The 27,784-nt window shown below is 40.5% G+C and overlaps 1 protein-coding gene across 5 annotated transcripts in view; it reads left to right on the top strand.

The window, feature by feature from the left end:
• The window catches only part of LCLAT1 (lysocardiolipin acyltransferase 1), a 178,386-nt gene extending 151,379 nt beyond the window's left edge, over positions 1-27,007 (top strand). For 4 of the 5 annotated variants that reach the window (XM_060117570.1, XM_060117572.1, XM_060117569.1 and 1 more), the window contains one exon: positions 22,709-27,007. In XM_060117570.1, coding sequence (XP_059973553.1) covers positions 22,709-23,211 — 503 coding nt within the window. In that variant the 3' untranslated portion in view covers positions 23,212-27,007. The remainder of the gene's footprint in view (positions 1-22,708) is intronic. The other variant, XR_009534329.1, reaches the window with a different exon arrangement.
• The last annotated feature ends 777 nt before the right edge of the window (positions 27,008-27,784 follow it).

Consider the following 27,784-nt stretch of genomic DNA (forward strand, 5'->3'; position numbering starts at 1 on the left):
AAAACAGGAGACTTAGTCTGTTTTAAATTAAAATACTGACCTTATATATTCTTATGTTCCTTTGGTTTGGGAATCAGTTTTCATCCCAACTAGTTGGTTCACCACATTAAATATGCCTTTTCTGTTTTACCAGAAGTTCAGTTTTAATAGAAACAAGCATTGTAGATAAATATTCTGAAATGAGGGCCTCCATGGACATGAGTGTAACTTGTCCCTTTTTTTTTTTTTAAACTCCTTGGACTTGACCATTATTGCGTCCTCACCCTTTACCTTCTTTCTGCTTTTCCTCTATTTTTCATTGATGGACATTTAATAGATATTGAACTTAATTTTGCTTGGGGTCTTTTTTCTTCTTTCTTAATCAACTTTCCCCCAACATTCCTCCCTTTATTCAAGTCTGGCCTCACCACTTGCTCTTATAACCTTGTCTAACCCTTTTGTCCAGCTTTTCATTTTTATTTTTTGTTCTTTTAGCCCTTCCTCTTCCCCACTATGTGTGCAAGAGAAAGTTTACATTGCTGTCTCCATGTGAATGTGACTAAAGCTATGTGAATTAACTATATGAAGCCAAAGCATATATTCTAATTTGCTGCAGCCGGAAAAACCCCTGAAAATACTGTCCCTTTTTTGTGATATCAAGAAAGTCCATTATGAAGCAAACTAAATGATGTGTTCTGATCATAATTTAGCTCCAGTTTCTGGAAATCCCAGGGAGGGGAGGGGTGAATGAGTGTGTGTGTTTGTGTGCACACATGTTCTCAGTTGAGTAGGAGAGGGTGGGCGGACCATGAGGGGAGAAGGAAAGGCAGTCCAGCATCCGGTGACTTCCGAGCTCCCATTTCCTGCCGAGCCCTTTGCTTACCAGCTCCCTGAGAGTTGCTGACTCTTCCTTTTCTCTCCCCATCACCCTCCTCTGCCCCATGTGAACTATTCTGTTTGGAAACAGTGGTTTGGTAGGAGCCTGAGTCAGTGGGGCAGAAGCTGATAGAAGGTGCTTTGGAGTCAGGACTGGAAGTGGAGGGATCTCAGACCGAGTCAGGCTAAGATTCTTAACAGGTCTGGGCGTGGCGTGAGGGGCTCTGAGCAACTTGTCTGGTCAGCGGGGGAGGTGGTTGATGAACTCGTTAGCAGGCCACGTGAAATAATAGGATGAAATACTGTGGTCATTTGCAGAAGAGACCCCCCCCCCCGCCCGGGAAGAGATCACAGTAGAAATAGTGTGTCATGTAAGTAAGGCAGCAATTACTGTATTCAGAGTAATGTCTGCACTGATGGAAATGCCAGCTCTGCGAGATTTTTTTCAAGCAAGTGAGAACTCTATGTGTCTCATGGACAGAAAGAAAAATAGCACAGTAGAGAAATTACAAGGCTTTCTTTGAGGAGATTGGTGGTTCGCTTTAAAGACATATTTTTAGAGTTGAGGAGGAAACGAATGCTTCTACTGTAAATTCTTCAATTAAGGAAGAGGCAACATTCCAGCAGGCTTAATGAAGTATCTTTTGTTGATAGAGAGAAATGATACAGAAAGCACTCAGTATTGCATTACATAATTTCAGGAAAGAATTTCAGTTTAAATATAGCATTATATACTTAGCATTGTCAAATATGCCATAAACTAGAAAACATTCATCTGGGGGTTTGAAGGTAGTGGGAGAGGGGGAATATCAAACTCACTCAGCTCTATGCACATTGAATACACCCCTAGCTTCCTACCCTTGTGGCAGCCTGTAGATGTCCTAATGTTGGTCAGTTAGCTCCCTTGACCTACTCTTACTGCCCCACACATGTGACCTTGATTCCCAGTATATCACCTAAAACCTTTTATCATCTCAGGTTGCCCAAAACCCGTGAAGAATACTGGTGCTTTAACAATAATATAGCAGTGTTTGCACAAATAGAGTTAGAGAATGGCAGAAGTGCAGAGTATCTGAGGCTTAAATTAACAAAGAATGTCTGATGCTCACAGAAGGACAAAAGCATAAACCCGTCTTCTCTTCTCAGGTCTGGAGGATCATTAATCACAATTACTGTCAAGTGACAGCCTCCCAGTACCTCTTTCTCCTGCAGGCTGTTAGCAAAGGCTCTATTCTCAGGTACTCTTCCTGGCAGAGATATACCACAGAGGGAGGCTCAGCTCAGTTTCCCTTTTTCTGCTCATTCAATGTATTCAGTAAACAGCTATTTACCGAGCACATTGAAGAAGCACTGGGGATATGCCAGTGAGTAAAAGTGACAAAATTACTACCCTGTGGTGCTTTCATTTTAGCAGGAGGAAAACGGGCAATAAACAAGTAAGTAAAACATATAGTATGTCCGATGATGAGGCCTATAGAGGAAAAATAAATCAGGGAAGAGGAAAGCCTGCTATCTTAAATAGGGTCCTTGGGGCCTCCCTGAAAAGGCGAATTTGGGGGAAGAACATCTCAGGTAGAGAAACAGCTTGGGTCCTGGGAGTGCGCGTGGTGTGTTCAAAGGAGAACACAGAACTCAGTGTGGCGGGAGCAGCTAGTCTGGTGGGCGGTAGAAGAAAACGAGGGCTGAAGGGTAACAGGTTGCCAGGTGAGTGCAGGATTTTGGCGTTTTCCCTGCATGAGATGGGGTGAGGAGACCAAGGTGGGTTATAATGTAGTGACTAACATTCTGAAGGGATTACTCTGGCTGCTGTGCTGAAACGAATCTGTAGGAGGGAGGGTGGTCAAACAGAGAAACCAGTTAGAAAGATATTTGCAGTAATCCTGGTGGGAGGTGGTAGCTTGAGGTAAAATTGGGGAGGTGGTGAGAACTGGCTAGACTCTGCATCTATTTTAAAGTAGAGCCAATAGAACCTTGTGATGGAATGCATGTGGAGTATATGAGAGAGAGAGGAAGCAAGGATGACTTCAGGGTTCTCGGTCTGAACTGGAGGAAGGACAACTTTGCCTTTAATTGAGACAGAGATGGTGGGAAGCACAGGTTTTGGGGGAGAGACCAAGAAGAAGTTCCACTGGGGCCATGTTAAACTTGAGATACTAATTAGACATCCAAGGGGAGATGCCAAGTTAGTAGTCAGATATATGAGTCTGCAAGGGAAAGAGGCAGGCTGGAGGTACAGATTTGGGAGGCATCAGCACATATTTGGTACTTAAAGCTTTAAGACTGGAAGAGATCACCTCGGGAATGAGTGCAGGTAAACTAATAAAATCCGAGACTTGAGAGTGATCAGTGAGTCAGGAAAAGCACCAAGAGAGTAATATGGGAAGGAAACAAGGTAAAATAGTTTTTCAAGGAGGGAGAGAGTCATTGGATTTGGTTTTTTTTTGAAGGTCACTGATGACTTTGATGAGAACAGTTTTGGTGGAGTGGTGAGGGCAAAGCTTAATGGGCATAGGTCCGAGAGAGATGAGAGAGGATTGAAGATGGTGAGTATAGACAACGCAAGATGTTTAGCTGTGTAGGTGAGCAGAGAAGTGAGCAGTAGCTAGGACACGTGGCAAGAGGGAATGACGGGAGGAATTATACCCATGTTGATAGGCAAGACAGGAGTGATTGGTTATTGCTGGAGAAATATCATCATCAAATATCACTCGAGTAGACAGGATGACAGAGCACACAGGTGGAGGGAATTGGCACTAAATAGGAGTATGGACAGGTCGCCCATATAAAGAAGAGTAGGCAAAGTATATGGACTTACATGCAAGTAGGTGGGTAGATGGGGTGGTAAGAGTTTGTAGAAGTTTCTTATGATTTATTTTTTCAGAGAAATAGGATGAGAATGAGGGATGATGAGGAACTGTAGTGGAGGTTGAAAAGAAAAACAAAGGCATGAAATACTCAAATCTGGGCAGTTGGGACACAGAATGGACTAAAGAAATAGGTATGATTGCCAAGAAGTAGAGGGCCAAGTTTTGGCTAATAATCACAAATTTACCAAGGACTCCCACTAGCCTCCATTCCCAGCCAAAAAATCAAATACTCCTCCCAAAACATGTACCCATCCAGTAGGCTCAAGTGAGTTTCTGGGTGAGGAGGAGGTAGCAAAAGGAAAAACCTCCAGTAGCCAGAGGGGTTATGTAGATGTGTGAAGTGAAAGGGAGTACAAAACCTTAGGAACCGAGCATTCAAATCCAGTTTCATTTATTGGCTCTGTGGAGCTATGGTGGGAAATTTTTACCAGGGAAGGGTAAATTATACATCAGGAGGGCTAAATCAGATTTCTTTCTGGTTATGTCTTAAGACTGGTTGCATGGTTAAGACTTCTTGAAATCTACTCATATGCAAGTATGGATCAGCTTGTTTAAAGTACTGAAATGAGACCCTTCCCTGTTCAGTAAAGGGGGAGAGAGTGCTAGATTACAGAGCAGGAGCCTCTGGACATGCAGAGGGAGAGTCGTGACCACCTCCCCGTTAGCCTTCTGCGCAGTTGTGCCCAGGCCCGGACGGGTCTACAGCCACTGTGTGTGAGTAACTCAGAGCGGTGCGAGGTAATCTCGATGCAAATGTCCCACCTTCTGTGCCGCTGAGAAGGTGCTGCTGTTGCATTGCTGTGGCACGTGAGGGGATCGGTGCTCTGTTCTGGGTGGTGGTAGAGGGAGTACTTGGCTGGGGGGATGGTTACAGTGGGTATGTTAAACCAGTTCCCAAATGTTTTATAAGTTTCTGTGTCATGGTGTTGGTTAAAAGCAGAAATAAATCCTCCAGAATCTGAACTATTAAACAGATTAGATGCTATACTGTTTTAATATTGAAGGGTACAAGGGTGTGTATGTGTGTGCGTTGTTTGATAAACCTGAAGCCCTGCTCCCATTGTGGTGATCTAATAAATTAGAGAGCTCTGCTTCTAAAATATTGGTCTCAAGACACATTGTCTCCCACTTGTCTTGTCATCTTTATTCTTTTCTGTGTCAATCCTAATTGAATTATTTGTAACTGCTTCAGAATTATGTTGATTCAACCCTTTCCTTTCTAGATAGTAGCAAGAAAACATTTCAGATATTATTTGTGACCCTGAAAGAAATTAGGGTGGTAGAAATTTTAAAATGTCAGGTTGCACTAAGCGTAATTTCTTAATTAGGGAATTATATTAGCCAAGAAAGGAAAAAAGGTGCAAAACAATAATGCAAAGCTTATTGATATGTCAGTGTTTACCTGAATGAATAGGAAAATGTTCTGTTTCCAATAAAATGCTAATGCCAAAAAAATCATTAAAAATTAGTGCATGTGAATAAATTTTGGACTTGTTTCAAACTTTAAATACTATGTTTTCTAACATTTTGGTTTGATGAGAATCCAACCAGCATAAATAAAGTTCTATTTGGACTATAGCAGATATTACCAATTTGTTATATCACTTAAGTATTTTAAAGTTCATATTTGAAAAGCTTTAAAAAACAACAACTTGTAGAGGTACAATCTACTTGCCTTAAAGTGCAAGTACATTTTAAGTGTACAATTAGATACGTTTTGATAAATGCATAGTCACATAACTACCACCATAATCAAACTACAGAACATCCCATCAACCCTGAAAGTTCTCATATGACCCCATTTGCAGTCAGACCTCTCCCCTGAAACCCCCAGTCCCTAGAAACTGCTCATCTGCTGTCCCTATAGTTTTGCCTCTTCTAGATTTTTATATAAATGAAATTAACTGGTATGGAGTTAACTGTATCTGGCTTCTTTCACTTAGCATAATGCTTTTAAGTTTCGTCCATATTGTTTTATGTATCAGTTTATTCCTTTTTATGGCTGAGTGGTATTCCACTGTATGGAATATACCACAATTTGTTTACCCATTCATGGATTGATAGATATTTGGGTTGCTTACAGTTTTAGAATATTATGTATAAAATTGCCACAAACATTTGCATAAAAGAATTTGCTTATGTTTTCTTGGGTAAATACCTAGGAGTGTGATTAGTGGGCCATTGCCAAACTCTTCCAAAGTGGCTGTACTAGCTTACATTCCCATCAGCAGTGTGGCAGAGGTCCAGTTGTTTGGCATCCTCATCAAAACTGGATAGTCAGTTTTTTTTAATTCTAGCCATTCTGTTAAGTACATAGTGGTATCTTAACTGTGGTTTCAGTTTGTATTTCCCTAATAACTAAAGATGTTAAGCATCTTTTCCTGGGTTTAACTGCTTTTCATATAACTTCTTTGGTGATGTCAATTCCAGTCTTTTACCTATTCTTAAAAATTGGGTTGTCTTCTTATTACTGAGTTGTAAGACTTCTTAATATTTTGGGTGCAAGTCGTTTATCATATAAATTGGTTTGCAGTTATTTTCTCCCAATCTGTGCCTTGCCTTTTCAGTTCCTTCATATTGTCTTATGCAGAGTCAAGGTGTTTAATTTTGATGAAGTACAATTTCTCCATTGTTTCCTTTCTTGTTTTTGTTCTCTGTGACCTATCTAAGAAATTGTCGCCTAGCCCAGGTCACAAAGATTTTCCTTTATGTTTTCCTACAGAAATTATATAGTTTTAGTATTTACATTTAGGCCCATGATCCATTTTGAGTTAATTTTTGTATATGGTATGAAGTAAGCATCAAATTTGTTTCTTTGCCTTTACATGTAGATATCCAATTGTTCCAGTACCATTTATTGCAAAGACCATCTTTTCTCCATTGAATCAGGCAACTTTGTTGAAAATTAATTGGCAGTGTAAGTGTGAATCGTTCCTGGACTCTGTTCTGTTCCACTGAGCGATACGTCTAGCCCTCCTCCAGCACCACACTGTTTTGATTACTTGAACCTTTAGAAAGAGTCCTTAAGTTAGCTAGTGTAAGGCCCCCGGCTTTGTTCTTCTTTTTCAAAATTGTTTTGTTTTTCTAGTTACTTTGCATATCTATATAAAATTTAGAATCAGTTAACTTATACATAGCATACTAGGAGCTTTGATTAAGATTGCTTTGAATCTGTAGATCAGTTTGGAGGACAAATGTCCTCTTAACAATAGTGAATCTTCCAATCTATGAACATGGTACAACCATAACTTGTTTTATTGTGCTTTGCTTTATTGCACTTCACAGGTACTGCGTTGTTTTTTTTTTTTTCTTTTTACAAATTGAAGGTTTGTGGTAACCCTGTGTTGTCAGATAATGGTTGGCATTTTTTTAGCAATAAAGTATTTTTTAATTAGGCATGTACATTTTTTTAGACATAATGCTATTGCACACCTAATAGACTACAGTATAGTGTAAACATAACTTTCATATGCACGTAGAAACCCCAAAATTTGTGACTTACTTTATTGTGATACTCCCTTCATTGTAGTAGTCTGGAACCACACCTGCAATATCTCCAAGGTATGCTTGTAATCTCTCCAATTATTTAGGTCTTTCAAATCTCTCTCAGTAATGTTTGTAGTTTGCAGTCGTGCACTTTTTTTTGTTAAATTTACTTTTATAATATAAAAGTAAATATAAAAATTTATTTTTTATATTGAACTTGTATTCTGCAACCTTGCTAAATCCACTTATTATTCCAGTAGCTTTTTGATAGTCTATCTAATTGTCTATAAATAAAAAACAGTTTTACTTTTTCCTTTTCAATCTGTAGGCCTTTTATTTCTTTCTCTTGCCTGTTATAATGACTGGAACCTCTAATACCATGTGTCTGGTAATAAATGCTAACATATTAATGTAGTACCGATATATGGCTACTTAGTGTTATTTTAGGTATGTGGAACTGAAAGACCAGTATTCTACCTAATAATTTGGGTTAATTTTTCAAACATACCTTACCTAACCTCTTGTTAAGCATCTCTGTTCTAGTGAGCTGCTAAGAACAGGAAAAAAGATGAGAACAACTGGTTTTTTATCATACGTTAACCTTATGTCTTTATACACTACTTTAAACACTTTATGTACTACTTTAAAATGTTTTAAAAAAAAAACTGCTATTAAGTGTAGCCTCAGCTGCATGAATACTGGTGTTAAAAAGTAGTAATATGAAACTTACTATCCCACATGGCTCTAAGATTCAGGACAGAGCTCGCTCTAGCCTTCAGGGTTCAGACCAGCAGACTTTCTGCTCCCCTGGCATTAGTCAGTAAACCTCTGTTAGGTGTCTGCAGTCTTGCTCACTTTCAGTCCTCGCTCCTCCCTGCCCGCCAGTCCCACTGAGGAAGTTTTCTACAAATATGAAACTGTACTTAAGTATTCTAGTACTAATAAAAAGGGAACTTTACTCATGCACCTATTTTGTTTTTCTCTTTTTCCTTTCCTCTGCTTGAGACTGACTGAGAAACCAGGTTGAATTTGGAGGTCAAGAATGCCACTCTTTCCAATCCAGCCCAGATACACAACTATGACACTGGGCATGCCAAATACACAAGAAATGATTTTAGTGGTAAACGTAGAAGCCACCAGGGTTTTCAGGCCAAAACTGCAGTGTTGGAAGACTTGGGGTTTGCCTTCTTCCTTTTAAAATTTCTCTTTTTAATGCTAGCTATTTTGTTCCCTCTTGCTGTTTCAGTTATCTGAAATCATATCCAGCAAGATCTCTCTCCAGTACCCCAAAGCAGGGAATAAACTCTTAGCAATACCCTAATCAAAATCTCGCACTATGTGAGCACAACTATGGCAGTTACTGCTCTAATTAAGTCACTATGTAATGAGAATTAGAGCAAATTGTTTTTACCTTAAGTAAATTGTAAAATAATTTTAATAGACAACATTCATCAACCACTTACTAGGATGATCTCATATAATCCTCCCAGAGGTGTATGTTTCCCAAGCCACACATTAGCAAGGAGTGGAACTAGACGACGAACCCACAGTCTTACCTGATTCTAAGAACCCAGCTCTTAAACACAACTCCACACAGTCTCCTCTGCTTAGAACCATCCTTATAACCTAATGTTTTCCAAAATGTGGCCCCCCAACCCTCTGTATCAGAGCAGAATCTCCTGGAGTGCCTGTTAAAATGTAGATTCCTTGATCTCACCCATACATGCTAAATGAGAATCTCTGGGAATGAGAATCGCCCGGATACAGGAGAGAGGCTAGTCAAAAACAAGAGTTGGGACTGATGGTAAAACGGAATGATGAAAGTACAATGGAAAATCTCAGTCTGGAGAGGTCCTAGGGAAGACAGATTCTCGGAACTGTATAGCAGGGAATAGGGGATCTCACCCATACATGCTAAATGAGAATCTCTGGGAAGAGTCTCCAGGACTCTTCATTTTCATTTAGTTCCCCAGGTGATGCTTAGGCCACTGAAGGTTGAGAGCCACTGTCACAGCCTCTCCTTCTCAACTGAGGAACAGATCTCAGCAGTTTGTAGGAACTGCCATAAAATGGTAGCTCTGCATTCTCCATAAGAACCTGTAGTCAACCTCTTCAGATAAATATAGAAAACAAACTCTTCGTCTTCCATACAGCTGTCTCTAACAGTTAGGTGACCTTGCTCTTTATTCTCAAAATGCCACTTGATAACTCAAGAGTACAACAAATCTCTAGAAGAAATGTCCTTCCCCAAAATAATGCCTCAAAAAAGAAGCAGTCCTTGACATTCAATATTTCTTAATGTATATTGTGTTAGTTTCCTAGGCTGCCATTAAAAATCACCACAGGGCTTCCCTGGTGGCGCAGTGGTTGAGAGTCCGCCTGCCGATGCAGGGGACACGGATTCGTGCCCCGGTCCGGGAAGATCCCACATGCCGCGGAGCGGCTGGGCCCGTGAGCCATGGCCGCTGAGCCTGTGCGTCCGGAGCCTGTGCTCTGCAACGAGAGAGGCCACAACAGGGAGAGGCCCGCGTACCACAAAAAAAAAAAAAAAAAAAAAAAAAAAAAATCACCACAGACACACATTTCCCACCAGTTGAATGTAGGGAGGCACAGGCGGGAGCCAGAGCCAGGGGTCTTGTATTGCGCTGCCGCGAGTGCGGAGCGCTCTCCAAGTCCTGCCCGGATACAGGAGAGAGGCTAGTCAAAAACAAGAGTTGGGGCTGATGGTAAAACGGAATGATGAAAGTACAATGGAAAATCTCAGTCTAGAGAAGTCCTAGGGAAGACAGATTCTCGGAACTATATAGCAGGGAATAGGGGAAAGAACTGTAATAAGCTGGACTTTGTCCGTTTTTGTTGGAACGTGGAGTTAGAAAGGAAGCCGAATGATTTAGCCGTGTGGCTGACAGGGTCTTGGTGCTCTGGCCGGGTGCCAGGCCTGAGCCTCTGAGGTGGGAGAGCTGCGCTCAGGACATTGGTCCACCAGAGACCTCCCAGCCCCACGTAATATCAAATGGCCAAAGCTCTCCCAGACATCTCCATCCTAACGCTAAGAACCAGCTCCACTCAACGACCGGCAAGCTACAGTGCTGGACACCCTATGCCAAACAACTAGCAAGACAGGAACACAATCCCACCCATTAGCAGAGAGGCTGCCTAAAATCATAATAAGTTCAGACACCCCAAAACACACCACTGGACACAATGCTGCCCACCAGAAAGACAAGATCCAGCCTCATCCACGGGAACACTGGGACCAGTCCTCTTCACCAGGAAGCCTACACAACCCACTGAACCAACCTTAGCTACTGCGGGCAGACACCAAAAACAATGGGAACTACAAACCTGCAGCCTGTGAAAAGGACACCCCAAACACAATAAGTTAAGCAAAATGAGAAGACAGAGAAATACACAGCAGATGAAGGAGCAAGGTAAAAACCCAACACACCAAACAAATGAAGAGGAAGTAGGCAGTCTACCTGAAAAAGAATTCAGAGTAATGATAGTAAAGATGATCCAAAATCTTGGAAACAGAATACAGAAAATGCAAGAAACATTTAACAAGGACCTAGAAGAACTAAAGATGAAACAAGCAACAATGAACAACACAATAAATGAAATTAAAAATACTCTAGAAGGGACCAATAGCAGAATAACTGAGGCAGAAGAATGGATAAGTGACCTGGAAGATAAAATAGTGGAAATAACTACTGCAGAGCAGAATAAAGAAAAAAGAATGAAAAGAACTAAGGACAGTCTCAGAGACCTCTGGGACAACATAAAACGCACCAACATTCGAAACATAGGGGCAGGACAGGAATAAAGACGCAGACCTACTAGAGAATGGACTTGAGGACGTGGGGAAGCGGAAGGGTAAGCTGGGACAGTGAGAGAGTGGCATGGACATATATACACTACCAAACGTAAAACCAATAGCTAGTGGATAGCAGCCGCATGGCTCAAGGAGATCAGCTTGGTGCTTTGTGACCACCTAGCGGGGTGGGATAGTGAGGGTGGGAGGGAGGGAGACGCAAGAAGGAAGAGATATGGGGATATATGTATAACTGATTCACTTTGTTACGAAGCAGAAACTAACATACCATTTTAAAGAAATTATACTCCAATAAAGATGTTAAAAAAAAAAAAAAAAGGACCCTTTCCGAATAAGGTCATATTCTGAAGTTTTGGTGGATGTAAATTTTGGGGAAGACACTATTCAACCCACTACATATACTTATTTACTTCCCTAATTGTTATTCTGCCAGCTTAAATTCCAGGTTAGGTAGCTATTCATCCAGATGTTAACTCTGCTTATGTTTCTGAATTTAAACAAAGTCCAGTTATTACTCAAATGACTCTGTTTTTATGCCGAGTCATAGGAATTGATCCCTGGATGGAAGCACTTTTCTCTCTCTACTCCCTATCTCCTAATGACTATCTGCAAAGAAATCATCTGCTCTTTAATACTTTATTTACTGCAGTGGTCCCATCCCGATTTCTCCTCTCTGTGGCTCAGATGTAGCAGTTGTTTACTAAACAGTTGGGCTAGATCATCAGCACTGACCTCTGCTTTCTGATGAAACTTGACAAAGTTTACTAGAAAATGAACTCACCTTAATATCTTCCTCCACCCCCACCCCCCCAGTCTCTATTGATGCTTTGAGGAGTGTTGTTTTGAGAAGTTTGTCAGCACTGAAGAATTTCTGGTTGATGTTTGGGAAATATTTAGAAGAATCTTTGATCCTGTTTAATCTAAGGAATAAAATACACAGAACAGTATTACATAAAACACTCCATCCCTTGCATCAGCAGTTGATTTCAGACTCCTCAGGATGCAAGAAAATGAGTTTTTTGCCTGGAACATACAGCAGGCCAGAACTTTTTAAATCCAGGAATTTAAAAAGTCTATAAATGACTATAAAAAGTAAGTCTATAAATGTAGATGGCCACCTGTATGGTATTCTGATCATTTACAACTGTTGAGAGTACTTGGATTAGTTTCCAGTTTGGTGTAATGTTAGTGTCTGTCTTTGAGCTTTATCCACAAATAGTAAAAAAAAAAAAAAAAAAAAAAAAAAGGAAAGAAGGGAGGGAGGGAAGGAAGGAAAAGAGAAAGAAAAGAGGGAGGAAGGAAGGAAGGAAAAAGAAAAAAGAAAGTACTAAAAGAAAAAGCAGGAAAATGTAACCTCTTTTGGTCAGAAGTATCAAAATGGTATATGATGTTATCTGTATGCCTGCTCTGTTCTTTGCTTCTTTTTTTTTTTTTTTTTTTTTTCTTTTCTTTTTGCGGTATGCGGGCCTCTCACTGTTGTGGCCTCCCCCGTTGCGGAGCACAGGCTCCGGATGCGCAGGCCCAGCGGCCATGGCTCACGGGCCCAGCCGCTCCGCGGCATATGGGATCCTCCCAGACCGGGGCACGAACCCATATCCCCTGCATCGGCAGGCGGACTCTCAACCACTGCGCCACCAGGGAGGCCCCTGCTCTGTTCTTTGAAACACATCTTTCTGAACTACATAAAGTCCATGTTCTTTTTCTTATTTTATTTTAACCTTCAAAAGATACTCTAAATGCTGTAAGAATAGAGCCTACTGTTCCTTTTCCATCTTGGAAGAACCTGAGACTTCTGTCCTTCAGTTGAGCTCCACACAGTCTGATTCTTTATCCTTTCAGTAGAAAAGAAGTCACAGTTCCATTAAATTATGGTCCTATTAAAGTAGTGGACCTTTTGCAGAAGCGAAGTGAAGACCTGCACTGAGAATTCACTGTTGGAAGTTTTGAATATTTCCTGTGCTGACCCATTCTCTTTACCAGCACCACCGCTGCTGCACTTTGTACTTTACCTTACAGGACTCATTAAAACAACGTAAGAAGATAAGGAAGAATGAATTACGACTATTTCTACTAAAGAGTACAGAAGCCATAAAGTATGTTCCCTGGTAGAATATTTAATTTGGTTATTTGGGGGAAGAGAGTATGAGCAGATGGTGGTGGAGGGAAAAAATAGAAACACAGCCTTCAGAACACACATAATCCTGCTCAGAAATATCTCCCCACATGCCTTCCATCGACCAGAGGGTCTTTTGGATTAATAAGGCCCTACTGTACAAGGTGAGCAGCCATGGTTGGCTCAGTCCTGGTTGATGAAGAAAACCCTGTTGTAGTAAGATCCTCAATCCCATCAGGCTGAGGTCAGTTTACTGAGTGGGAATTCTGATTTCTGAGTGACTGAAAGCAAGGTAATTCTTGGGTCATCTAAGGAGAAGGCTAGCCAGGAGGTGCGGCACAAGCCTAAGGCAGTTTGACAGCCATCTTGAGACCGACTCATGTGGCTCCTAATGCAGAGCCCAGGGCCACGGGAAGGACAAAACTCATCTGCAGTCAGAGACCCTCACTTCTACTCTATCTTCTACTTACTCTTGAAGACAGCAACTTCCCCTCCACCCATTAATAATACCCCATCCTCAACCAAATTACCTTTCCCTCTCAAAGGAGACAAGGATGAAGTTGCAGAGAACTCTCTCTGTGTTATATGCAGAGTACTGTGTTATATGCAGAGTATATATGCATACTAAATAAAGCTATAAAGTAGTAATGTTAGGCTTTGATTTGGGGGCATACTTTTTACTAGTTTAAGCTGTATTTTTGTTACCATAAATTTTTTTGTTTTGGTTTGGTGTTTTTGTTTTTTTTTTTTTTTTGCAGTACGTGGGCCTCTCACTGTCGTGGCCTCTCCCGTTGCGGAGTACAGGCTCCGGACGCGCAGGCTCAGCGGCCATGGCTCACAGGCCTAGCCGCTCCACGGCATGTGGGATCTTCCCGGACCGGGGCACGAACCCGTGTCTCCTGCATCGGCAGGCAGACTCTCAACCACTGCGCCACTAGGAAGCCCATTTACCATAAATTTTTTAGATTTACAAGATTGTAACAGACATTCCACTGTGATTTAGATAGCTGCCACGTAATGGACGGTAGGGCCTAGCTTGTGGTTTGGTGGATCAATCAATCAAGCTTTATCCCAGGAGTATATAACAGAAATTTATACAAGATTTAATCATTTATACTTTGTATAAAACTATAGCAAAACTCTGTTAATCAGAATATGTGCATGATATACTTAAAAGATGAAAATAACACAGTGCCAGATTGAAAGAAACTTGAAAAACACCAAGATCTTTCATTTGCATAGAATTGACACCCTTACTAAGTACAGTAGACTGCCTTTACAGACTGGCTGACAGATACCTTTTGTTTCTTCTAGCCCTCCAAGGGAAGCATTATTCCCAGATTGCAGATGAAGAGCCTAAGGCCCAGGGAGGTTAAGTAACTTGTTCAAGGTCACGTGGCTAATAAGACTGTGGGTACAAACCAGGTCAGTCTGACTCTGCAGCTCCTGTTCTTAATGTGCAGCTCTTAGAAGGCAGAGCAGCATAGTGGAAAGGCTTTGTAGTCGTTAGACACAAGTGGCTAACTAACTGTGATCTTCAGCAAGTGACAACTTCTTTGTGCCTCAGTTTCCACAACTGCAAAAGAGGGATAGCACCACAAGGGTGGTTACATATCTAAAAGTGACTGTCCTGATAAACTCCACAAGGGAGGGATCTTCCTTTTGTCCACCAGTGTACCCCAACTGCCTGCAGCTTTTGGTACTACAGCCAGTACCTGCTCCATAGAGAACTTGTTGAATTAATAATGCCTGGCACTTAGTAGGCATTCAATACATGGCATTGTCCAAGTGCATCATTAGTCATCTTCAATCCTAACCTCAAAGCACAGAGACTATAATAATGTGCTGTCTCCGATCTCATTTAATTCAAACACTAGCAAATTAGCAGAGTATGCATATGCTGACACTTCTAATCTTTTAATCCAGTATTGATTCATGTCCATGGGTTTTGGAACATCTAAACAAATTTTTGTTGAATCCAACAGTAACATAAATTATATTGTTATTGCTCTTGCTTTTTACATTGAATTTTGAATGTCTTCTCTAAACATCATGTTAGCACATCTTCTTTTAAAGAGTAATGAAAACAGGGCCTCCCTGGTGGCGCAAGTGGTTGAGAGTCCGCCTGCCGATGCAGGGGATACGGGTTCGTGCCCCGGTCTGGGAGGATCCCATATGCCGCGGAGCGGCTGGGCCCGTGAGCCATGGCCGCTGAGCCTGCGCGTCCGGAGCCTGCGCGTCCGGAGCCTGTGCTCCGCGACGGGGGAGGCCACAACAGTGAGAGGCCCGCATACCGCAAAAAAAAAAAAAAAAAAAAAAAAAAAAAAAAAAAAAAAAAAAGAGTAATGAAAACAAAGAGTATGAATTTTTGAAAGAATAGGCAAAATAAGTCTGTGTCATCAATGACACAATCTACAGATGCACCACTGTAAGTGGCAGTTATGCTTAGTAGGTCCTAGGAGTGAAAACAATTTGGAACTAGAACTCTTTGTCCCTTTCCCTTCATAGCACATTGTGTTATTTTATTCATTGATGTCTATGTTTGCTTTGTAAATTCTGCACTAAACTCCCGGGAGCTGAGGAGACAAGGTGCATGAGCTGTGTTGGCCTGCCTATAAAATTAGCACCCATGCTCCTTGTCCTTATTACACAGCAACAATAGCTTGCATTTCTGTTGAAAATAGAGTGAATAATGATATTTTATGATTTTTGAAGTGAACACAAATTTTCACCAAGCAAATCTGAAGTATAATATATAGTATATATACACATGGATCTTCTACTGTGGTTTGTGTATATCATCACGTGTAGATTCACGTTGTCGTAATTCTTTTAATCTCTTCCATATCTGTGATTCTGTTTCGTTCACTGTGATCTTAAATATGTATGCTCTTTTTCCCTTAATCATCTTCATAGAGTTTAATATTTTATTCATCTCGTCAAATAACCAGCTTTTGCATTTGTTTATTCTTTCACTATTTCTTACTTTTGTTTCATTAATTATTGCTTTTTATCTTTAGTAATTTTCTCTTCCTGTTTCCCTTTGGATTCTTTTTCTTTTTTTTTTTTTCCAATTTCCAAGATAAGTAATTTCTCTTTATTTTTCCTCTTTTTTTTTTTTTTTTTTCGGTACACAGGCCTCTCACTGTTGTGGCCTCTCCCGTTGCAGAGCACAGGCTCCGGATGCGCAGGCTCAGCAGCCATGGCTCACGGGCCCAGCCGCTCTGCGGCATGTGGGATCTTCCTGGACCGGGGCACGAACCCGTGTCCCCTGCATTGACAGGTGGACTCTCAACCACTGCGCCACCAGGGAAGCCCTATTTTTCCTCTTTAATAATGAGGCATTTATTATTTAGTACAGCCTATACTGTATCCCGTTGATTCTCTTTTTCATTCTTTTTTAAGTAGTTCATGATGTTTCTTTTGATTTCATCTTCCATCCCAGAGTTAACATCGCAGAACACTTTTAGTTATTATATTTTGTTGTTTATTTTTATTTTTATGGAATCTTGATGTGAGAATGTAACTTATAAAATATAAGTTTTTATAAAATGTGTTTTAATCCTCTTGCCACCAAGTAAATGATCAAACATCAAAGTGTTCCAGGGATCCTACCCCCTTTAAAATATTTTTGGGGGACATATGGGTTTGTATAAGTCTATTAAATTTATCAGTAGTTTCAATTCCTTTATTTAATTAATTTTTATCTACTGGAGTTGTCCTACTATGAAAGATACTGAAGCCTACACTGTAATTTTATTATTTTTCAATTTCTCTTTGCATTTCTAATATTTTTCCTTTTAATATTTAGCTACTACTTTGAGTCATACAGATGTTCGACCAGTATTTTCTTTTTAAAAATATATATATATATTTGATCCTATCCATAGATGCTGAAAAGAGATTTGATAAACTTAAGGCATTCCTAATAAAAATTAGAACAAAATAGAAGTTAACTATTTAAATATAATACTGTGTTACCAAAACTCAACAGTATCTCATATGCTGAAGCATTAAAACCCACATTTTGGTTAAAGTCAGAACTATGCTTTTTATTATTAAGCAAATGCTAGTGAAAGCACTAAGAAAAGACCATAAAGATGAGAATATTCAACATAAAGCTGTGTTTTTGCTGCTGATAGAAAATCTAGAAAGTCAAAAAGAGTCTAGTAAAAAAATCAAGTAGACTTAAAATTTGTTAATATGGCTACATATGAGATAAATACACAACAGTTGATTTTCTCTATTCTAAGCAGTGATTGCCTAAAAGCAGAAGTAGGAACACATATTCCATTTACCATAATGAAAAAATTATGAAATTATTTAGGAATAAATTTTAAAAGAAAGCCACAGAAGTTATGTGAAGAAAACTGAAGTCTTATTGGAAGAGAAAATAAGATTTGAGCACATGGAAACTTATACTTTTTCCTTGAAAAGACAATATAAAAGTGTCAGTTCTTTCAAAAGTATAATGTAAATATCACACAAATGCAATTTCGGGATAAGTTGAGAAGGGTTTTTTTTGTGTGTGTTAGAATTAAGTTAAATACTCTTAAATGTATATTGCAAAATCGGTGCCAGCAGGAGCCCAAAACAGTGTGAAAAAGAAAACAGCCAGACTTGCCTTATTAGATATTAAGTCACTAAGGAAAGCAGGAATAAACACAGATCAATGGAGCAGAAGAGAGAAGGGAGACTGGATATCTATATATTTGAGAATGTAATATATGACCAAGTTGGTATTTCAAAACAGTGGGGAAAAAAGGAGTTATTTAATAAAGGATGCTAGAAAAATGAATGTCTTGAAAGAAAGTAAAGCTAGATTATAAAATTAAATGAAAAATGTTTTTCATCTTGTAGAAAAATATAAAATATACATACAGTCTAGGGGCAGGGAAGACAAAAACAGGAATCCAAAAGCTGTAACCGAAAAAGAAATGAACTTGTATAGACACAAAGACATGCACATGCACGCACACGAGTATTGGATAGATGCCATAAATAAAGGCGATAGTGGATTTATAAAAATTTGCAACAGGGCTTCCCTGGTGGCGCAGTGGTTGAGAGTCCGCCTGCCAATGCAGGGGACCCGGGTTCATGCCCCTGTCTGGGAAGATCCCACATGCCGCCGCGGAGCAGCTGGGCCCGTGAGCCATGGCTGCTGAGCCTGTGCGTCCGGAGCCTGTGCTCCACAACGGGAGAGGCCACAGCAGTGAGAGGCCCGCGTACCGCAAAAAAAAAAACAAAAAAAACTTGCAACAAAAGAATACAGAGTATTAATAATCCATGATAAAGAAGGAGCTTTGCAAGTTGACTAGAAAGAGACAAACAGCCCATAGGCACTAGATAAAGGATGTGGAGCTGCATTCACAGAGCAGCAAATCCAACAAAATAAACTCATTAGTGGCCAGGGAAACACTAGTAGCCTGATGACCAAAATTAGTGTAAAAGATTTAAGGCATGTACAATATAAAGAGGTCTTACAAATCCCTAAGATGACAACTAACTGAATTTCCAAAACAGGTAGGAATAGTCCCAGTGTATATCCAGTGAACTTGTTTTATCTAATCAAAGACATGCAAATTAAAACAAAAATGACATACTTTGGCAACTTTCCAAAAATAGCAATCCCAAGCATTAGTAAAAGTGTGAAAAGGAAAGTACCACCATACATTTCTTGCGTGTTTATTAAATTGACCTTTGCAGGGGTCAGTTTCCCATAGGTAGCAGAAGCCTATTAAAGTATTCATGTTCTTTCATCCAGCAATTTAACATATTGGAATTTATCCTAGAAAATCCTTATCATTAATTACAAAGATATCTATTTAAATATTGAGAGATATTTAAATATTGTTTATGTGAAAACAACTTAAATACCTAAAAACAAAGTAATTTTTTAATATATATATAAAATCAAATATTATACATCTATAAAGTGACATATTAGAAAATCTTTAATGGCATGGATGGGAAGTGCATGAACAAAGTTATAAAACAGTGTATATGGTATGATCTCATTTTTGAAAGTTTATATATCTTTTTTCAAGGAACATGTTTTATATACACGTGTGTATATGTGTGTATATATGTGTATCTGGCCTCAGCAAGTGCTGTATTGTTATTCACATCCTGCCTTTGATGTTCTACTAATGCACCAGTACTGTCGAATTATGGAAAATGTCAACAGGTTTCCACTCTACCTAGAAAATAAAACTTGTTTTGAAGATCCAGAGAACCAATGCCCATCGGAAGAGAGATTCATAACTGAAAAGATTCATGCGTTTACACATGAAAACACAAAAGTACAATAGATTTAGGATAGGAAAGTGAAAATATATGTCCCTAAAATTAATATGTAAGACCTGAACTCAGGTTGGATAAGCAAGATTGTTCACAAGGATACCATTTTTAGTTTCACCTTTCAGCTGAAATTTGCTTTTTAAGCACAGGATGGTTCTTTCTTAGAAGAAGAGTAGGCACCAACTTTGACTTATTAAAAAAACAACAGCAACAACAATATGGGACAAGAGACCAATGATCCTAGAGCACAAATCATCAGTTTCTAATTCTGAATGCCCTCAGAGGATTTAATATCTATGCTGAGCTCAAAATGTCTAAGGAATGAGTTAGTAGGGATGGAGAAGAATATGTATCAGGAGATAAATTGGGACCTACCCCTAGAGCCAAGGTCAATCCCCTAAACAGCTTTGCTTCTATACCGTGGGAGAGGAGTGGACTGCATTTTAGACAGTAAAACTCAGAGTCACTACAACAGACCTGTCTCTCTCCCAAAGGAAGAGGAAATCTAGAGAAAGGAAGGTAAAGGGTAGCAGCCTAAACTGAACCTCTCTTCAAGTGCTGTAGTTGATCCTCCCACCTGGAGGAATAACAATCACAAGAGAGTCGGAGCACATACCACCTGCCAGGCACTTCTCTAAGCATCCCACAGTCCTGTTTCCAACTGATCTTCACAAAACCCTATGAGAGTCGCTACTGTTATCATCCACATTTACAGATGAGGCTTCTAGTGAACTTGGCAAGCCATAGAGCTGATAAGAGGCAGGGCTGGAAGCCACCTGACTCCACCTTTTGTTCCATATGCATCCAACTTGTACAGAAGGAAAAATGAATAATGTCCCTAGTAGGAAACGGTCGTGTTTTCTCCAACAAAGAAAATGGTACTGTTTGAGCCTTAATACCAGTTGATTTTAGGTGATTCATGCACGCCCTATTATTTTGAAGCTGAAAGTGTCTTCTTTATCGGTATTTTTCATCTAAATTTATCCCAATCTGTCCACTCAAAGCTGTTCTTCTAAGTGTACTAACTAGTGCTAATTTGTCATGCCTATTATTAGCCACGTACTATTACATGTCAGTGTCAAAGTGGCACAGTGGATGACTGTTTAGTTACTAATTCCAACTTTTATTCTATTGGGTTTTTTTAATTAATCTGAAAAATGGTGCACAAAACCAGCGGCCTCAGCATTTTCTTTTAACACAAATACATCTTAGGTGACAAGCTGCTTTATCAAAAACTATCTAATACATGTAGTTAGATTTATGGATCTAGCTCTAATAGAAAATAAACTTATTTGTAATTTTTTTAAAGCAGGCATTAAAATGATATCCAAAATAAATTATATTTTTGTATATTCTGCATACATTTGATTATGGAATGGGGAAAGAAAAGACATTTCAGTTGTTATCGGCTCCATTAAAGATCACTTTGGATTAAAAAGAAACAAAACTTACATTTCTATTTTTCTGCCACTGAACTATATAATTGAATCTGGGCAAACGGGGATTTCTTCACTCCATTCTTTCACTTTAAACATACAAATGTGTAAAGACTTGGCCCTCCCCCATTCCTGGTGAGTAGAGCTCTACTAATAATCATGTACCCAAGTTGATTTGCATACTGAAAGGTCTGTTGTTTTCATACCAGAAAATTTAAAGATAGTTTAACTCCTTTGTAATTGCAGGAACTTATCTTTTCTTAATCCATTATGCATTATTTTAGCTATTATAAATTGGTAAATGAAATAGAGGCACATCTCAACTTCTGAGTATCCATTTTATTATTGTCACTTACGTATGAACCAAGTTCTGCAAGCCTGCCAACCCCTGGCCTGCTACCTTCTGGGAGGAAGCTAACTTGTCTGGTAGTAAGGGTTCCCCTTGGCTAGAGGCCCCAGGGCCAAGAGGTCTTGATAAGATAGTTTGAACAGTAAGCTCTTTTGTCAGCAGTCAAGAGTTGTATGTGGCTTTGTGTTGTAACCTCCCTGGGCCTCGTTACAGAGTTCCATAGGTGATCCTCTTGATTCCTTAAAGATCGAACTCCACGCACATTTTTAATCTCAAAATTACGCCCCCTCCCCCACCGCAGTCCATTCAAGAACCCGGAGCAGAAACGAACCTCTCCACCCTCTCCAGTTGAGCACTCTGTCAGGTCAGTTCTTCCTTGTGATGTTTTTGGACATGTCACTTACTTTAGTCCCTACCTCCTCTTCATCTCTTGCCTTGTAATGACCAATCAAATTACTTTTCCGACCTCTCTTGCCCCTGGTCCTCTCCAAAATATTCTTATTACTGCCCCCAAGCTAATCCCTGCTAAAATGAAACAAATTCTGGTCGCTTTTCTATTTAAAATCCTTAAGTGGTTCTCCACCATTTAAGGTGCTTCTCTGTCACCTACAGACTTGAGTTCCAGTTCTCAAGTTTGACAATGAGGGCCTTAACTGCATGCCTCCAGCCTATGTTTAGTGCCCTCAGCCCCACAGTGTTCTCTGCTGGGAGGTTCACCCTGCCATTGCTCTCCTGCCTCACCGGCTCCCTCCCCCCTTCCACAGGCCCCTGTTAGGGCACTGCACTTGCCGACCCCCTGATTCTGCTGTGAGCTCTGCAGTGAGGTTAGGGACCATATTTTATTCACTTCCCTATCTCCAGCATCTGGCATATGACTTTGCCGACAACACTTAACCTCAAAGTAACTAAATCATGAGACTTCTAAGGATGGTGCTGTACTGGGTCAGGGTCTTATTCAGACTTCACATTGATGTTTCTAGAAATAAAAAATCATATGGAAGTTTTCATGCATGTCTGACCACTTCATCAAGTCTGATTCTGAGTTTTTCTTTCCAATAGCTTTCGTGATAATATTGGGTTAATGGTGAGCAAGTTTTTTATTTAGAGAGAGGGTGTATTTATTGTTGGTAGGAGGTCTCAAAACGGTGAGTCCTGTTGGTGTAAAAGAGCTGTCTGTGCTCTAATTCCTATCTCAAATCTAACTTAATGTGCTTATTCGTTTAGTTCTAGAATGGCAGATTACCGTTTCTACAAATGAAGGTAATTTCTTTCTAAAGGCCTTTGTGGTAATTAGCAAGCAGATAAAAGACTAAAAATGACTGGTAAATATTGACCCAAGAGCATAGGAACATGAGTATTTACAGCCCTTGTTTGTTCATCTTGGTTCACTTGGTCCTGATTTTGTGAATCAGCATTGCTGTCTGAATTGATCTTTACTCCATCTGTATTTTTATCTTTTCCAAAACCTAGGTAAGAACCTGGATGCTGTCCATGACATCACGGTGGCATACCCTCACAACATTCCCCAGACAGAGAGGCACCTCCTCCTCGGTGACTTTCCTAAGGAGATCCACTTCCACGTCCACCGATACCCAGTGGACACCCTCCCCACATCCAAGGAGGACCTCCAGCTCTGGTGCCGCAAGCGGTGGGAAGAGAAAGAGGAGAGGCTGCGCTCCTTCTATCAAGGGGAGAAGAATTTTTACTTTACGGGGCAGACTGTCATTCCACCTTGCAAGTCTGAGCTCAGGGTCCTTGTGATCAAATTGCTCTCCATACTGTACTGGACCCTGTTTGGCCCTGCAATGTGCCTGCTCATCTATCTATACAGCCTTGTTCGGTGGTATTTTATAATCATCATTGTCATCTTCGTGCTGCAGGAGAGAGTATTTGGTGGACTGGAGATCATTGAACTTGCATGTTACCGTTTTTTACACAAACAGCCACATTTAAATGCAAAGAAAAAGGAGTAAGATTGTAAGGTTCACAGTGTAAAAACCTAGGGGGTATTTTGGAAATGTTCTAAGCTTTTGTAAACCGAGATGCTTTTTTGCATGACTATGTCAAATATTTCTTACTATCGTCATTATTGTTAAAGATATTTTGCACTTAGTTTTGTGGGAAAATATTGCTACACACATGATTTTTTTTAATCTCTGAATGTAATTTCAACACTGTGTAGCAGGGAGCAATCGCTGTGAAATAACTTGGGCCAGAGTATTAGTAAACAATCATCAGGCTGTTAGCAGACAAGGTACACACAAGATCTTCTTAAAGGCCCAACCCTGCTTCCTAACAAACCCCCCAGACAGGAGGCAGATCTGGGGCTCCTGAGCACTGGCTCAGATCAAGTGCTGGCACTTGACCATGGAGGTGAGGGCCCTTCCTCCTGGCTCCCTCTCAGCCCTGTCCCCGCACTCCTTTCTATGCCAATCAAACCCTTGCATCCTTCCTCAAGACCAGAAAACAGAAGCCCCTCGTCCTTAAGCTGAACAAACATTGTAATAGGAAGCCCTTCGTTACTCGTGAAATCTTGGCATCTTGCTCTGCACTGACCTAGACGTCAGAAGACCACCGGTGCCCTTTTCTCACGTGGAAAATAAGAGCTGGACAAGTCTCAGGGAGCAACCGCAGGCTCTCCACTCAGAAACCTTAGTTTGAATTTTTAAAGCCAGGAATTCATACAGTTTAGCTCTTCACTTCTGTGTAACCTTGCATGTTTCGTGCTGGTTTCTTTACAGCTTGTTAGCAGGTGTAGCTTTTCTGCATTATAAAAATCAAGTCACTTACCTTTTTAAAGGAAAGCGTAGAAGAACGTTCTCTTATTGCCATCAGAAATGCTCTTTTGAAGTTGTGTCTTGGTTGAAATATTTCTTTAAAACCTGCCACAAAAAGGAAGGTTATTGTATTTTCTATGTGTGCATGGGTATCTAACTTCTGCCACTAAATCAACAGCAGCACTTGCAGACAGGGCTGTAATGGTTTAACTTAAATTATTCAATCCTTGACAAGTTTTATTCTTAAAACCAAAATGGTCACACAAAAATGAATCCTTTTTTAATGATAGTGAGGGATCTCTCTTTTTTAGTCCCAGGTTTCCTCTTTCATTAGTAAAACCCACTTTTTACCAATTGTGTTGTTCACCTAAATATTCCTGTTATTTGGAGTCAATGGAAAATTCAGCAGTCAACAGCACCAGTCTCCTTCTGAGGCAAAAAAACAAATGTGTGGTTATTGTTTCCACTCTGCTGGAGCCGTGCAGCTACTTTTCTTTTTTTTCTTTTTTTTTTTTTTTTCTGGTCCTAATGGGAATGCTGGTCAGTGCAGCAGAAAATATGGGGCAATTAAAAGTCTTTACTGTTGGGGCTTCCCTGGTGGTGCAGTGGTTAAGAGTCCGCCTGCCGATGCAGGGGACACGGGTTCGTGCCCCCGTCCGGGAGGATCCCACATGCCGCGGAGCGGCTGGGCCCGTGAGCCATGGCCGCTGAGCCTGTGCGTCCAGAGCCTGTGCTCCGCAACGGGAGAGGCCACAATAGTGAGAGGCCCGCGTACCGCAAAAAAACAAAAACAAAACATAGGGAGGCACTTAATTGTGTAATGATGAATGGAAACTGCAGGCATCAAAAGAAAAAGGGAAAAAAAAAGTCTTAAAAAACCTGTCCGCTTATTCCTGCCTTGAACCAGCTTCAAACACTGTTTCCAGTTTTGTGTACTCTTGGCGTGAGTGCCTTCTCCTTAATTACATCTCCTTTGTGCTGGGCGGTGATTTCCGCCGGCAGTGGAAACCGGCCTCGCTGTGACAGGCAAGCCCGCTGTGAGCTAGACTTACCCAGCAGACGACTTCTTTCAGAAAGCCACCGCAGCACTCTGCTGGCACACCATCTTCACTGGAAGAGAACTAACTAGTGCCTCTGCTGAAGAGCCCAACCTGTATTTAACTCCTCTCCCAAGGCTGTTTCTAATCCTGCCGGGGCGGGGGCTACTAATTAGTTATTAGGCACATCTGCAGACCCAGCTTCCTTGGTTTCTAAGGTGGTTATTTTTTTAACCTTTTTTCCCCCCCTTAATAAAAGAGGTTTCTAATTTAGGCCTCTCTCAGACTTCTGGTTATATTTGGAAATAAGAAGTAGTTTAACAGTCAGGATTGCATTTGTCCTGGGTCAGAGAGAAACGCTGAGTTTTCTGCTCCACAGGTGTTTGTAATGTAGCCTGGCTGCTCTTCCTCCAACTGCTCAAGGCTCCTTGGTTCAGGGTCTGGCTTTAACGGCGAGTCCTCTTGAACCCTTTGAAACCTGTAAAAGGGGAACTCTTCCTTTTTAAAACATGTTTTCTTTTGATCATAAAAAACATGTTTAAGATAAAATGCAAACTCTTTTTTAGTACCCTGAATTCATAAGCACTGAAACTGAGACATTGTACTTCTAAGAATTAGAAATAACTTCAAAAAGAAAAATGTTGCCTTTTTTGGTCTCTGGTGTGGTTTTTTGTTTGTTTGTTTTGTTTTGTTTGCAATAAGGCTTCTTTTAAAATTGTAATCATTTGTGTTTTCCTACACAACTTTTTCTTATTTAAAAAAATACACTGTCCATGATTTGGACTCTAAAATTGATAGTGTCATGTAGAGGTTAATGCAGTTACAGTACTGTGCTTGGCCTCAGCTGTGACCCCTTCCCACCTCCCAGTCTCTTGCTCTGGACTCAGCAGCCGCCTCTCTGGCAGCATCTGGACTCTCACCAGTCCATCCAAAGGAAACTCAGTGGAGTTTGAAATGTTTACAGTGCTGTATGTCCATTTGTTACATCTTTACCATTCAGACAAGATTTAAATAAAGCAAGTGTGGTTTACATGGGACATGAACCATTACACTTAAAACAGGAATCTACAAGGAAGGGCACTGATTAGGTCACAAGTTTTCCCACCAGGCCTCTTTGATGAAACAAGCCGAAGTAATTGTAAAATTCAGTAGAAGAACATGGTAAAAGACTAAAAGAAAAATAAATGTCAGAGCCCATAATTTAAAGTTCTTAATAAAATCCTTGTTTGTTAGGCTGCTAAAACACAGATGGGGAGAAATCCCAGCTTCCACTTGAGTCACTTTGAAATTAGTTACATCCATAGCCCCACGTCAGACGTCGTCCATCAGCAGCCGATACTGAACTCGCCAGGAAGGGGAGACGTTCCCACCTCACTCGGACTTGAAGCTCTGGCCTGACCACGCTGCCCTTGTGCACTTTTATAACAGAGACTAATGGAGGGAGCCTGTTGGTATTAAATTGTTTACATTTCTTTATATAAATAATGTGCTTTCAGTGCCTTAGTTACGGGTCCCTTTCTTTCTCTTGTTCCAAGAATTCTGCAATGTGTCTCTTAGGTAAAAGTCTCTTTTTGCTGTTCACTGGGAGAAAAATGGTTTCTAAAACACTGGTCACTGTGGTCAATACTACTTTGTGATGACATCTGGGAAAGAGAGCTTTATGTGGAGGTTAGCGGTTGCCTCAGGGCTATAGTTTATGTTGCAGAAACGCTCTTGTCACATGATGAGCTTCAGATTAGACATGGCCCTAAAGTTGTCTTGTGCTGACCTTAAATTCTTATTTCAGAAGAGAATCTTGGTTTTGGTAATTCATTTTTTAAAAGATCATGTGCAAAAACACTACGTTTTAAAAATAACTCACAGAATGGCCTTAGTTTTTTATGTATGCTGGTATGTTTGTGAGTTGTGTTCTCTGTAGTATACATCCCAGAATAAAGTGGAGTGAATTCAATAGTTTACTCGTGTGTTGGGTTTCTGTTTTTTGCAGGAATGACTGGAGGCTATATTGTTACTGTATTATAACATGTGGTATTGAGGAAGAGCTGACCAGTTAGGACTCTCTTTCACAGATGTTTAAAACATAATGCCAAAGCAAAAAGGGAATATACTGCCTTCATCACTGAAAAAGTCCAGGGGCCGCAGCTGAATTCAGGGTTCAGTGAATGTCATCAGAACTTGGTTTTCCTCCATCTCAGTTCAGCCTGAGGGCAGTGTGGTCGTTCCACAAGGGAGGGGGTCTCATGGGAAATATCTGCACCACTAGCTGTAAGAGGTAAACGGGGCTCTATGCACGCCCCTCCCCCACCGTCAGGGAATACAGAACTAGGAAAGCAATTCTTGGACCAAAGCTTGACAAATGCCTGAAAACACACTTAGCCAACAGACAGGCACAAACATCATGGGACTGAAGGGTAGCAGAATATGCTGCCCCCAAATATGAGTATAGGAGTTCAGGACATGCCGCCGAAAATATACCACTTTGGAATATTGATTATTTTCAGCTGTAGGCACTTAGAAACAGCAAATGCAGGGAAGGGCTGTCTCTGAACTCTCCTTTTCTGCCTGAAGACAGATCCTCCAAAAGGAACTCAACTGCCATAAATCCCCTCCCAGGGAGTTTTATCAGCCGGAGGGGATTGACTCTTGTCACAGGAAAGGAGACTTCACACCCACACACTTTGTCACAAAAGGCCATACCCGCCCCCAATCTATTCCAAGGGTCCATTCATCTT

This window comes from Mesoplodon densirostris, chromosome 14 (genome assembly GCF_025265405.1).
Source record: "Mesoplodon densirostris isolate mMesDen1 chromosome 14, mMesDen1 primary haplotype, whole genome shotgun sequence".
Classification (NCBI taxonomy): Eukaryota; Metazoa; Chordata; class Mammalia; order Artiodactyla; family Ziphiidae; genus Mesoplodon; species Mesoplodon densirostris.